The following is a 14,866-nucleotide window of genomic DNA, read 5'->3' on the forward strand; positions in this document are numbered from 1 at the left end:
AGCATCAAGGCATACAGTTACACACTCTCCTGAGATGAAATCTATTTCCTAATCTGCCCATCCCCACCATTTAGCAACAGGAGAGAAAAAAAGAAGCTGCAGAGAAGATGGTGTGTAACAAATGTCCTAATCGACTTACTACAAGAAAGAAAACCTTGAGCAACTTGAGCTGAAATAACTTCATGTCTAGATTTGGGGACAAAGAGCCACACACCCTCTCATTTGGGCACCTAAAGCCAAGTGTTACTCACAGACCGAAATGCCCCCACAAAGTGCAGACACCAAACTGAGCAAATTCTGTAGTACCAAAACTCAAGCACAGTGACAAACTCAGAGCCAAGCTTACACTTACTGGAGGCTCTCCTAATTAACTTCATCTTCCATTTCAGAAAATGTAAAAAGCCAAAATCCTTAGTTTGACACGTGCCTGGGGTGTTACCAACTGAGAGGCACAAAGGCACTAGAGCTGGGGATGGCAACTGGCAAGAGCATGACTTTGACTAGAAATGAGGAGAAGCACCGGATAAACTGGCTTTCTGGAGGAACAGTCTCCATATATTTAAGTGAAACCAGTGGAAGTCCAGAAACAAACATTTTTTCCAGATAGGCCACTGTGGTTCCTATAAAGAAACTGTGTGACAGTAACAATTAATTGCTTGTCAAAAGGGTGCTATTGCTTGCTCTACCCTTGCAACGCGTTTGAATTTCCTTCACACTCTTATAGATAAAAGCATGTCTTCCATTACCTAGTACTTTTGATATTTGACTTTGAAATGACTGGCAAAGAAGGCAGTAGCTATTCCAGATCTTAGGAAAGTCTACTTATAAAAAGCTCCAAGAGCAGATTACACACTAAGAGGAGAGAAAGCTAAATATAAAACTCTTGCTGTATTCAGAAACATATTTGATCAAGGTAACAAGAGCTTGTTTACTTCTCAGCTTCTTCACATGACATTTTAACTTTCTCTAGACAAGCATTTAGTAACTATTATCCATCATAATTTGTGATAATTCCAAAGAAGCGCTATCTTTGTTACGTAATAGCATCCTTAAGCACATTTCAGCCTTGCAAAAACATTCCCTGGCAATAGCGGGCCACTTCCCAAACCAGAAGAGCCTTTCAGAGAGCTGGGGGAAAGTTCATTCAGACAGACAGTAAACAGAGGCAGCCTGGCACCTCCAACTCACCCCCACCAGCGAGGGGGAAGCGGGACACAGAGCTTTGCTTTTGTTGCTAGCAGATTTTAAATACTGTTAAATTTGATGTCTGAATAGATTATCCCCAGAAACGTAAAATTCCTGCATGCAAGAGGCATTCTCAAAACAAATATAACAGGGCAGCACTCCAGAGCTCCTCTTCAGGCAGATGAAAACTGACCTAGATCTTCTGAATATCATTAGTTCTGTTTATAAATGGAAACTAACTTTGACATTTAACTGATGTTTTCTTGAGATTCCTACAGGAAAACCAGGAGATGTAGAATCTAATGTTCTAGCAGGGTTAATTAAAGGCGTGTCTCCATCTCCCACACTGCTCTGGAAATGACAGTTTCTTAATGAGGACTTTTTCCTGAATGACCTATCTGCCACTCTTTGATCTTTCCTTGAAACGGATTAGATTTAAACAAAAACCCCAAAATTAAGCCATGACAAAAAACCCCCATAAAAATAGCCACAAAGAAAACCCCAAATACCTTTCACCAGTGGAAGTGTTTGTGACTTTGCTAGACAGTGCTGTGAGTTCGGGCATAGACCAAGAGAAAAACTGGTGATAAACAAATTCCTTCTGAGCAGGACACTGCTCCTGTGGAGATCTCCACTACACAAGTGGGGATTCCTCGAGAATGAGATGTTCAAAAATACATATATGGGGTAGAAATCCATTGATGTGTAAATGCTGTATGGGATGTTTCAGAAACAAAACCCAACTCTCACACCATGACAGACTGGTTGAGGTTGGAAGGGTCTTCTAGAGGGCATCTGAACCAACGCTCCTGCACAGACACTCATGCAAGTACAGAGTGCAAAAGAAAAGGAATTACTTGGGAGAGAAAGGGAAAATTTCATACGATTAATTATAGAATTATTAGAAACCAGCAACAACGAGATCAAGATCTGAAAAATGGTATTTTAATGCATATTCACACTTAAGCCCTACTGTTGTTCAGCTCTTCTCTTTTTTCATCCTTTTTGCTTTCCTGCCTTTTTTACCTTCAATCACTAGGAATACTACCTATAGCTTACATTTACAAATCCATTACGTGCTTTCTGACACTTCTACTACAGAGATTCATAGCAATCCAGAATTCCAACTGCTCTCCAAGGATGAATTTTCTTGTGTATTCAATTCCTGGAGTTTATTACCACCATCAACATTTCTCAGCAAGAACTGAATGGCTATAAATTGGTATTATTTCACTCTGTGCAAGTTTTAATAGATGACACAACAGACAGAGGAAATCCTTCATTACCACTCCAACAATGAAAATACAGGATTTCCCCCTATAATTGATTCCAAGTACATTCCTTCCTTCTCATTCCCACCTAGAACATGAAACAACACTTCTTCATTACATTAAAGGTTTAGCTTAATATTATCTTCCCTCCTGAGAAGATAGAAGTCTGGCTGAGACTTTACTTTTAAAACTGTTTTATATTAACATGGCTTAGATAGTATCTAAAAACAGATACTTTAGAAATCTTAAAGAAAAGCAATTGAAGCAAAATGATCAAGATATTAAGCAGGTAGGAACTGTAAAAGAGTTTTCTAAAAAGTAAATTTGCTCAAAACCAGAACAGGACTAAACACGTAAAAAGTAAGTTGGAACTATCAGTCAAACTATTGTTTTCCTACATCATGTTACCCATAGTTATAAAAATTGCCTGGTGATGAATCACTTGAAACTATTTTTAAATGCATCTACGCAAACGATATTTATAGTTTATGCCAGCTTATCTGTTCTGCGTGGTTTTCATGTTAGCACCTTTTTAAAGGGTGACAGGAACAGCCCAGCAGAGCAGACAGGTCCACCTTACCCCATGCTCCCCTCGCAGGCTCTGGCGGAAGGAAACATCCTCACTCTCCTGCTAGACAAGCATCAGAACAGAGGCACAGGGATTCCAGGGCTTATCTCCAGTGCCTGCAGATGATTCTCCAGGTACTACCCTTGTTGCAGTGGTGCTTAGACCTAGCCAGTTTCTACACAAGCCTTTGACAGAGGCTGCATCTGTCATGAAGAGTTGACATTGTAAATACGAGACCGTTCCACTGAGTGCACTGGGATTTCAGATTATCTCCACATTCTATGAAGATGTACAAGCACATCAAAGCACACTCACCTGTACCTATACAGCCCAGAATTTAGGATCCTGCAGTTGGTTTGCTACAGGGAAGGGTGATCAAGTCCAGAAGGAAAATGGTCCTTGCCTAGTCCAACCATCCTATCATACTCCTCTCAGCCCTGAGATGCCTTCTCCAACCAGGAATTCCCTTCTCCTGCCCAAACACCTCTGCAGACTTCTATTATCTGTTACTAGATTTTTTTTTTTCTTTTGGCTTTGAGAAGATAAAACAAAAGTTGAGTATATAGGATTAATGGGGAGGGTCTTGTACATACTTTAATACCTTCTGACTGCATTTCAGTAATTAATTTATTATTTGACCGTTATTGCACAAAAACAGCTGCACAGACCATTCTAAAAGATCACAACTAATTTGGAAGCAATGAAAACAGAACTATAATGCATCTTAATGATGCTTGCATCTTTGGAAGACCATCTTCTTTTAGAGGCATGGGCAGGTTATTTATTTTTTTAACAATAGTACCTGAAACACAAAAGAAGTTTCTTAGGATTCACATGACAAGGATGGTCCAGGCTGCATGGCTGATTTGCGAAGCTGGCATTTTAAGAGAGAGATTCCGTTTAAGTGCTGGTGACATAACACAACCATAAGGCTGCAAGGAGGAAGAAAGTTCTCTACAGTAGAGAAACCACAGGGCCTATACTTAGGAAAAATTTTTGCAAGATAATTGTCTTTACAAGACCTGAGGTCATGTCAGGGCTATGCGACTGTGGTGGTGAGCACTTGCTGATTCTGCACAGAAAACCAGTGTCTGTGCCTCAGCCAGGGCAGGGAGGGAGCCCGCGAGGGTGGATTGCGAAGAAGCTCACCCAGCGCCCCAAGTGACTGCCCTCTGCCATGGTTACCTCAGCTGGGGTTTCACAGAAGTCACAGGACCTGGGTTCTGGGTAGTGTGGAAGAATAGACAGATGGTGGACCATCTCAGGGACAACCACCCTTGACTGCCTGTAGTGGTGACATGTTTCAGGTTTATCCCATGGAAATAATGTTTCTTTAAAATACAGAATCAAATCCAAGCCCCTGCTTTTCATCTCTTGAAAGAGGGTGACATGTCCACAGGGACTGCAGCACTGTGGAGGTCAGCTCCTCACTCCATCTCTAACTCTGTCTCATTCATTTACCAGCTTAGCAATCCTCACCTGGAATAGCTGCACTTCTTGAGCTCCAGGAAACTTGTGCTGCTTATACTAAGTACATACTGTCCACCAGGAACAAAGTGCGTCAGCCAGGTATTTCAAAGGTATAACAAACTTGGACCTGAACTTCAACTGGCTGGCAAGCTCCTTGGCTCTGTCCAATTCTGTATCTGTATACGAAGCTGACTTTAGTTTGTTTTCATTTTTTTCTCCCTTCTACCAAGTCACTTGACTCTCATTAAGATACATAATTTAGAGTATAAAGTCTAATACATGAGACAGATGCTTTTCCACAAGCAAAAAGACATAATATTTACAGGTTAGGTGCAGCCTAGCCAACACATTAATCATAATCTGAAGCGTTATACATTGGTAGGAAGGTTTTGTTAAAGATGTGTAGTATGCTGAATAACTTTGCAATTCACACACCTTCAGAATTTACAATCACTATTAGTGATTTCATAAAATATTTTTGGGACTACTTCACTTACGTAATTTCAAAAAGTACCTGTTCAGGTTTTAGCTGATTTAGGTACACATATGCATGCAAATACTTGCACATACACATACAGGTTTCATGCTTTTTTTGAAATATGTTTTAATTAAAACCGTACACAAACAAGACACAGCTCCTTTCAGTTAAATTCACTAGCACTGAACAAAATTACATTATTCAAGCAGACTGCACTTTGCTTTGCAAAGTTACAAGATAGAATCAATTCAGGCAAAAAGAAATTGTGCCATTTAGCATAAAATTATAGTAAGAATCATAAAGAAATAAATCTCTAGAAGATTCACATCTGTGGAAAAGAAGTATTTTCATCACAGGGAAAATATTAAACTTTCAAATAATTAAAATAATCTCAAGAACTGTGCAGTGACCGTACCTGGGAAGCATCTTTGTCCCCCGAGCAGTTCCACTTTTCAAAATCCCTATAAACTCCTGTTGTGCCCGGTTGCCAACTCAGGTTAATAATAGCAATGAGCCATATTCATCCAAAACCACAAGACTGTCAGGTGACATATCAAGAGGTCTGAATTTAACTCAAACAAAAGACTCTCCATGCTGCAATGCAAAAGGCTTAATCCTAGCAACAGGAGCACAAAAACCACCTTAAGGACAGCAGTGTCGGGGTTTGCACCAGGCTGCGTTCGCGCTGCCCTAGAGTTTCAAAATCCAAAACCTGCCCCACAATTCTGCCCAGCCCGGGATTTCTGCTCGAGGAAAGAGCGCCCGTCTTCCCCGCTCCTTTATCTCTTGCAGGGTTTGCTGCGGAGAAGATCAGTGTAATTTACGGGGAAGCCAAGCGATGGCTGGCAGCGCCGGCCCGGACCCGTCAATGCCATTCATCCTCCTGTCCGCCACCGCGCTCCCGGCTCAGTCTCATGACCCGAGTGCCCGGGCACCCGCGGCCGCCGTCCGGCACCTCCGAGCTGCGGCCGCTGGGAATTCAGCCCGCTCGGCGAGGAACGGGGGGGCGAAGCACGGCAGTCTCCTTCCAGCCGGCACCCCCAGCCCTCACATTCCTGGGAGCGGCGGGATGCTCTCGGCGGAGCCCGGGCGCGCGGGTGGCCGAGCCCGCGCTGACAGCCATCATGTGACACAGCTGTCACCGCGGGCCACCTGCGGCCGCCAGCGCCGGCGACACCCCGCGCTCCAGCCCTCCCTCACACAGCAGCTTTGGAGCGCTCCCCCAGGCAGGGGCTCGGCGGGGAAGGGGAACGAGGAGTCCCCGGCCGTCCCCGCTCGCTGCTACCTCTGCGGCGCGACTCCCACATCCCGCCCGGTCCCTCTCCCCCTCCCCTGTACGAACAAAGAGCGCACTGTGTGCTCGGCGAGGGCTCATTAATATTACACAGAAAGAAGCGGGGATATGCAAGACAATTGGATGGCTGTGGACGGGAAAAACATTGAATGCGCAAAATAATGCCCCCCAAAGAAAAGCCGAGCAACCCGGGTGGCTGTAAACAAGGTTTCCTGGTTGTGTTCTGGGGTAACCCGGGTCATGCTAGGAAGGATACCCACATATCACAACAGCAAAGAGCCTTTTAACAAACATTATAGAGCAAAGAACTACTTAACAAACTTTTATCTCTAAACTGTGGGGGAGAAATGAGACAGATGGACAGGGAAGTGAAGAAGGAACTGGGCATTCAGAAATGCAATGCACATTAAAAGCCATCTAGTCTTGTCACAGACATAGGTGGGGCACTCATACTATTAATTCTGTATGACCTTTGGATAAAACTCAAGTAATACCTGAAGGCAAAAGGCTGCAGCATCACAGTTCCTACTTTTTCTCCAGTGTCTGAAAACCTACAAGTTTTTCCAATATTTTAAATACATAAGCAGCAAAAATAGATTTATCATCAGGATCTCCTGTTCCACTGCATCCCCAACTCTACCGATGGTTCCCCTGTATCACAGAGTGGGTGAGCTGATGTTCCTGTTCACGAGCTTTGGTCTCAAGACCATACAATCCCAAGAGGTCAGATGTTGCTTGTCCTCTGGAATGGATTCCAAAGCAGAACACCAAGCTCCCTGTTCTGCTACACATCTCCTGGGTTAAGTTCAGAGAGAAACCCTTAATCTCTTGACACCACAACGGTTTTGTTGCTGTTTTATAGGAAGGTAATGTTTTTATGTTAGGTGCTGGACAAGAGTTTTGACACAAAAGCAGCAAAACTAAAGAGAGATAAAACCATTATCTTTTGTTACCATGCCTTACAGGAAGTTTTTCATTTAGAAATGAAGAATTGAGGCCCTCATGCCACAAACACATACATTACAGGACCTGGCTTTTCATACATGACTAGTGCCAGGGAATTCAATGGAATTACTCACATGAGCAAAATTTGGCATGTGCTTGTTACAGCACCCATGCCTTAAGCCCAAATCTTGCCTTTAAAGCTTAAAATGCAAAGCTTTTGGAGATAAAAATAGTAACATCTGACCACTCCTACCTACCTTCTAGGTCTATGAAAGGAATGAGCAGTGCACAGTAACTTCCTTTACCTGTGTGGCAAAGGCACCACTCTCCAAAGGTTACTGATGTCAAAAGTGACCTTTTTTCTTAGACATGCAATGCTGACAAGTGCCATGTATTATGTAAACATTTATTTACAGGAATAACATCTAAGGTTTCCATTTTACCTCAGGGTAACCTGATGCATATTAAAAGACAAGTGCTTTGAAAGCTGACCCAGCCTCCATCCAACAACTGACCAGGAAAAATATTGGAAGGAATTTCTCTGCAAATAGAGACAGACTCACATTGTACAGAGAGTAAACAGTGCTTTAGCCAGATCAGCGAATATTTTTTTCTTGAGGAAGGACTTCAGATATTCAATGTTTATTTATACACACTGTCACCACTCCCATATCCAAGAAAATACTGGACCATCTTTAACATGAGATATGCAACATCATCTTGTCTAGGTGTATATCCAGGCCTCTCTTTGAAAGGGTGAAGGCTTTCCTTTTTTTTAAGTGTAAAATTTGAGCTTGAAAAACAAAGCTGGTAATATTACCCTGCTTCAGAAAAACACTTAAATTCAAAAAAATAAAGTGATCAAAATCTCCTGCCATAGCCCATCACCTTCCAGGAAGGTATTTCAGTATCCATGCACATCCACCCAGCTGCAGATGGAAAAGATGTGGGTGATGGTGTTCAACTACATCCAGCAGCCCAGAGCCCAATGGACCATCTGCAGATCCCCATGCCTGACTGCGGCTGGGGCATGTTCTTAAACACACAGAAGCCAAAACAACCCTCAAAACCAAACAGCACCAAAAAAAATCACTTTCTTCACTCTATCCAAAGGCATTTCTGAAAACACTTAAAACTACTGCAAAGGCTCATATGCACCTTTTGGGTATAAATTACCTGATTTCAAACCAAGCAGACAACAAAGTTTGCTCCAACCGCAGGCTAAAAAGTAATGAAATTACTCATTTTTGGTCTTCACTGCCTTAACAAGTTTTTTCAGTCTTTCTCCTGGAGGAAGGCTTCCCTCACACACACTGTAAATGCACACAACAAAGAGCCAGTAAGTGAGCCAAGAAATGTTTATTGCTTAGTAATGCACAGAGGTAGGAGCTGGAAGCCACACTAGACGAAAAGAAAGAAAACCAATTAGGATTTTATTTGAAATCTGACTAGAAATACTTGGATACCATTTCTCTACAAAATACTTGCCTTAGTAGGATTACCACGGAGCTAGACTTCTAAAAATGTGCTTTCTGTGCATTTTTGTATCCCTGCAAAAAAAAAATTCCTCACTGCTGGAGAGGAAGAGTGGAGATGTTAAAGCATGAACCTTCCATATACACCTGGAGCACATACACAAACTTGCACACACAAACACAAACCCAGCCAAAGGTCAGCAAGAGCCAAAACGATGAGAAAGATCACTGAAAACAGCCCTCAGGAGTTTCAAAACCTGGGTCCTCTATTCTTCAAAGGAAACCAGATTGTTAAATGCTGAAAAAAGTGCTTTTGATATGAGATTAAGAAAGAAAAACAAACCAAATTTATAAACTCTCCATACACAGGGTTCTCACTACCAGCACGAGGTCTCATGACTGGAATGAACTGTCTCTACCAGCATTGTAAAGGAGCATTGGCAACTACAAATCTGCCTATGAGCATTCCTGGAGGGTAGGACATGAAACAATAATCTCTAAGAACATGGAGACCTCAGCAGACTGACTGTCCACTGTTGTAATTTTTCAAGTCATGATAAAAATGCTGAAAATAAAAATAACTATCAAAGTAAAAATCTGATGCATGGTTAGGCTACTGAAACATTGGTGTTCGTTTTGTATCGCATTTCCAATTGCAATCTACTATAAGACACCAAACAAACCTCCATAATACCAGCTGGTACTGCAAGACAACAGGGCATTTTCCCCCTGCCAAACAGTTACTTTATTGTGCATGCTCGGGTGCGCAGAGCAGACTCTTCTGCTGTAGCTATTAAAAATCAAGTGTAAATAGTTCAGTATTGTGTGCATTTAATAAAAAGTTGGGGAGAAAAAAGTTCCAATACAAATTACTTTTGATGAACATAGTTGAAAATAGCATAGTTGTTGGAAATAAAGACTCTTCTAAAATCACTCAGAATTATGTAATGCAGCAGAGGAGGGTTGTGGGGGACAGTTTGTGTTTCCTTCTTTATTCTGTGTAGTTCTGGAGAAGTTGTGATAGGTTCAACAATCCTTATATCCACACACAAAACTAACTTGACAAAACAAAATCAAGCTCACAACCTCAGATTTATCAACTGCAAAGTTTGCTTAGGGAACTAAATGGTGAATTGATGCTTTTTATTTTGGAAATTGTGCATATTAATAGATGAGACAATGAAGAGAAAAGACAAATGAGAGTCAAGGTTGACTGCAAGACCTCTCCTGTCATGAAAATGAAGACACCTTAGAGGGATCACCATAGCTCCACTATTGCTATCAACCATAATGTTAATAATAATAAACCCTTGAAAGATTCCTGATGGAATAAGAGTACTTTGGCTGAATACTCCTAAATTTTCATTTTTTTAATAGACAAATATTGAATTCCCTGTATTTATCTTCAGCTTAGAATGTCTTTATGGCTTTTATTTTCATGTACTTCCCAGAAACCATAAGGACTATGGCAGTTTTATTATTTTTACCCTACTGAAAACTGAGATTTTCAATATATTACTTCAGGAGACATTAAGAGAAAAGCTGCAAGGTGCATAACTGAACTGTTGGTGTGCTCTAGGTATGCCTGACACATCAGCTGATTCTTGCACCAAGCAAACGCACCTAAATAAGCTTTTTTTTAAATCAGACAGATACATCTAAAAATAAATACATTTTGAAAGGCTAAAAGACTAGAATGTAAACAGCTGCTCTTTTTTTTGTCATGCTTTTTAACCTGCGAGCTGTACCAGGGTGGGTGATGCTGTGCCCAGGGTGCCAGGAGACAGTAGGTCAGGGCATCTGCCCAGACCTCGCTTTTTCCACCCTGAAAGCCCCAGTCTGGCCACAGGCAGCCAGGATACCTCCATCCTGGAAATGCCACTCCATGAGTGCCCAAAACATTGGTACCTGCAGTGCCAGCACATGACAGCCACAAAACCTCTGGCTGCAGACATTGGCACCTGCTGCACAGCCCTGTGCATGACCTGGGAGCCTCCGCCGTGTCGGGGCGCAGGGAGACATCTGCTTATGCTGATTAAAACATCCTGTAATACTTGTTTTGTGAGTTTTATAAGGGGAAAAAATACTGCCTTGGTGGTGAAAGTCATCTGGCGCAGGCAAGGCAGCATGGGGCTTGGAGCATTCCTTGGCTGCAGGCCACGGTCCTGTAACTGATTAAGGTTGCTGCACTTGTGACTGAGTGATAATTGAGAGCCCAATAAATCCCCACACAAGTATTTTTCACTCAGAGATGGAAAACAATAGTTATGGACCCTCATAAGGAGCTGCAAGTGGTAAAATTAGAGCTAATATTAAAAATATAAAGAAAGCCCACAGATCACTCCCAACTTCCTTGCCCAACGTTCACATTTTCAGTTAAATTTCCAGGAGTGTCAAATGCACCAGGACTATACCTTCAGGCTTTCAGCTAAGTCATCCCCAGCACGAACTCAAATCATTCCCATTCCTCAAGATTTTGTTGAGTACTCCCTGGTCCTCCTTCCCCCTACCCCAGGTCTCATTTATCTGCATAGGCAGCATTGCTTTAGCCAAGGTCTACGTGCTATTCTTTTTCCTCGGAAAAAAAAAAAAAACCAAACAAAAAAGGCAAAAAAAGCAGAGCTGCAGCTGTTCAGGGTTCCTTGGAAAAGGAGGAAGACAGATGTAAGTAGTTACCCTCTGAAGATTCACAGGGATCAGTGCCTGAACAGCATTTTGCTCTGTCCCTCATGTGACTGCTTAATTAGGTGTTGATTCACTCAGTCATGAGACACAAGAAAACAGGGCTGCAAACCCCAACGTCAAAGAAAAAGTAATGCCTGTTCTGCCAGTTTCTGTATTAGCAAAGCACAAAAGGGACGTCCAGTTCTGAGAAGCAAAACTTGTGTTTTCTTGCCCATAAACCAATCCATCACATCATTTCAACCTTTCCATATTAAAAAAAAAAAAAAGGTAAAAAAAAGAAATATGAATTATTTCAGAGAAAGATGCTTGTGAATTCCCTGATTATTCTCGCCTGTGAGAGTCAGGACCAGCACAAGTGTCCAAAGGGTGAGCTCCCTGGCCAAGCTCTGAAGCCCTGAGAGCAGTGTCCCCTTCCATCTGATAATCCAGGTCCAGGCTGCTTCAGAATATCAGGCTTTCTTCTGGGGTTTGTTTGCTTTTGGAAAAAGAATACAAGCTATTTTTCTGTGGCTTTATTCCTGTTAAATGAATTTCTTGGCCTCCTTAGTACCAGAAAGCTTTTCTGTTATGGGGTCTGGTTCCCATAGCAACAGGCTTTAAAAATATCAAAGAAATTTTCAGGACATGGTAAAGCAATTTCACAAACTGTGTATAGTAGAAAAAGCTGGTGGACACTTATTTATATGTACTTAGTTCAAACAAGGTCTGATGTAGCGATAATCCCAAAATGCTGCTCTCAGTCCAAATTCTGGGGTTGTAGAGGACTACAGTGAACTTTAGTTTGCTGTGTTACCAGGTCATTTACCAAGACAGTCACATAAAATTAATAGATGGTGACAATTTTTCCCATGAAGGTGACATTGAATCTCAGTGTGTCATTGAAATGCATTAAATGCCAAGCTTTTTTCCTGAAGAATACGACCCCCTAAACCTTTGATTTTAAATATTGTCTGCTTTCAGTCTCACCCTCCTCATTTGTGTAGATTTTACAACTTATTTAAAACACATGCCTAGTGCTAAGCACATGAGAGGGTTCATTGGGAGCAACCAAACTACTTAGACTTACAGCACATGCCTAAGCACAGTTCTGACTCAGTCTTATTGCCCCCATCAGCTTTCACCAAAATCCCATCTCAGTTACACAGGAACAACTGCAAACTAAAGACAGAGGATGATTATACAAATAAGTATAACAAATTCATATCTATGGAATGAAATCCCAGACTGTCCTATCTGTACATGATGCTCATTTATACCAACATCCCACAAGTCCTAATGATAGATACTCCCCATGAATCAACAACTGCCTGACACCAGTGTTGGTCACTTGCCATCTAAGCATCCTCCAACACCTTCAAATGTCTGATGTGGCTCAATTCTACAATCTTTCTGCACACAGAGTGGTTACCTGCTGCCATAAGCCCAGAGGACTTTAACCCATCCCTTTAGTTAACCTTCAAAACCACTAACCATCAAGTTCACTGCATTTCAAGGCTATTGCCAGGCTCCAAACCTGAAACAATTAGGAATGATTTCATAGATCTGCCAAATAACACTAACGAATATCTAGGTGGACTGGATCTATCCTACAGCTGCTTTTCAGGAGGGACGACTTTTCTGACTTGGCTCCAGCCCATGCACTGAGCATCCCTCCCTTACTGGCTCTACGAGTCAAACAGGCCCCTACTTAATTTGCAGAAGGGATGAGATCTTGATTTGTGCAGATACTGCAAGGGTCCCAAGACTACTGTGAGGACCCTAGACTGCTCAATTCTCCAAGGCAAGAGTCAGGCTGCTCAAGTGTTTTCCAAATTAAGCATGTAAAGGTGACCTGAAACTATTTCAGGTAGATCTATATAGAGCAGACACTAAAGACATTCCCTGACTTCACTTTTATGTAACTCATAAGGACATGAGGACAAATAAAAATCAGATGCTTGAACAAGCCACAACTTCATTTAACATTGGAAAAAAAATACAAACTGATGGAATAATGGAGCAGCCTGGCACCTTCAAGAAAATGCACTGAAACTGTGAGGTCCTAAACACTTTGGTTCCCCACAGCAGAAGAATGTGTAGAAATGCATTTAGCTATCAGCTAAGACCTGATCAACCTTTAAACCAAACTTAACACAGTGCTCTACTGAGTTTGCTTCATTGTGCTTTGCTCACTGCCACAAGGAGCTCTGTATCCTCAGGCTCTCTGCCATCCCCTTCGGTTTTCTAAGTCTCACTACAAGCTCACGGTTTTTGGTTTCCAAGAATGGTAGGAATGCAAAATACAATGTAGGACTGGCCATTGCCCAAGCTCTTCAACACGACTATCCATCTAGAGGGATTTTCCACAGCAGAAAAACTGAATTGGTCAAGTGTTACTGAGAACGCCACATGACAGATACATGGCAGCTCTGAGCATCAGCTGAACACAGCCCTTACATGCCCCAGAACTTTTCTTACTGCTAAAATCTTTGTCTCTGATAAAGAAACTCCAGGTTCAGCTCAACATGCCCTCCCTGGGTATCAGCACTGAAAAAAACCTCACTCCAAACACACACCTTCCTTATCATGGAACTGAGCTGGAACACACAGTCCAAACCAGCTCTGCCTGACAGAATCAACAGAATCACTTGATAAAACCTACATTGTTCCACTGGGAGAGGCTTTACTTAATCAAGATATATATGTATATTTACTGTATGTTCAATAAACCCCTTTTTGCTGGTAGTAATGGAATTGATGTGAACATAATTCCACACACTCCCAACCACCACAGCTTGCCAGCAGATTTCAGTCTGTCCACATGAGCATCCTTAAAATGTGGAACCCGAAGCAGCCTAGTGTTGCAGGTAACCTGCTGTGAACCAGCCACAGCACTACACAAAGCTGTTTATTCCACTGCATCAAGAGGAAAGAAAGGCTCACATGCTGGACAGCAATAGCTGTCAATGCCACCAGGACATTTTGGACTGGTTTATTTTTGTTGGGTCATTTTTTCGTGGTCTTTTTAAAGGAGCTGTAAGTAAGCCAAAGTAATCACTCCCTTGGCCTTTTGTTTCCCTTTCCCCTTCCCCTTCTCATGCACATCACTTGATGTGACACAGCAGTAACCCCAAACAGGATGCACCCCACTGCTTGTGGCAGAAGGAGGAAGGGACAGCACAGCACCGAGGGGAACCCTTCAGAGGGGAGAGGCAGCACTGCAGGCCTCAGACAGGACAACACTAAGAAGAGAACAGAAGAAGAGAAGGTAAAGCGAGATGGTCATTAATTCTCTTCTTCTGTGTGTGAGTGCATGTGTGTAAATACAAGTTCCCAAAGCAGAGCACCAAGCAGGAACAGTGACAATGAGGGAGAACACTACAAGGAACAAAACATCCCAAGCAAAATGAATCACAGAATCACTAAAGTTGGAAAAGTCCTCCAAGATCATCAAGTCCAACCTTTGACTGAATACCACCACGCCCATAAAACCACTAAATCCTGTAAAATGTATGT

The 14,866-nt window shown here is 42.2% G+C and overlaps 1 protein-coding gene across 3 annotated transcripts in view; it reads right to left on the reverse strand.

Moving 5' to 3' along the window:
* The window catches only part of FNIP1 (folliculin interacting protein 1), a 65,119-nt gene that overhangs the window by 38,960 nt on the left and 11,293 nt on the right, over positions 1 to 14,866 (reverse strand). The window contains exon 1 of one of the 3 annotated variants that reach the window (XM_082291195.1): positions 5,388 to 6,042. The exons of 1 other annotated variant lie outside the window; for it this stretch is intronic. Coding sequence is in view for 1 of the 2 variants with exons in the window: in XM_082291196.1 (XP_082147322.1) it covers positions 5,388 to 5,398 (11 nt within the window). In the remaining variant the exon portion in view is untranslated. Of the gene's footprint in view, positions 1 to 5,387; positions 6,043 to 14,866 lie in introns of those variants that run through there. One more of the 3 variants, XM_082291196.1, reaches the window with a different exon arrangement.

The sequence above is a fragment of the Coloeus monedula genome (assembly GCF_965178545.1).
Source record: "Coloeus monedula genome assembly, chromosome: 15".
Taxonomy (NCBI): domain Eukaryota; kingdom Metazoa; phylum Chordata; class Aves; order Passeriformes; family Corvidae; genus Coloeus; species Coloeus monedula.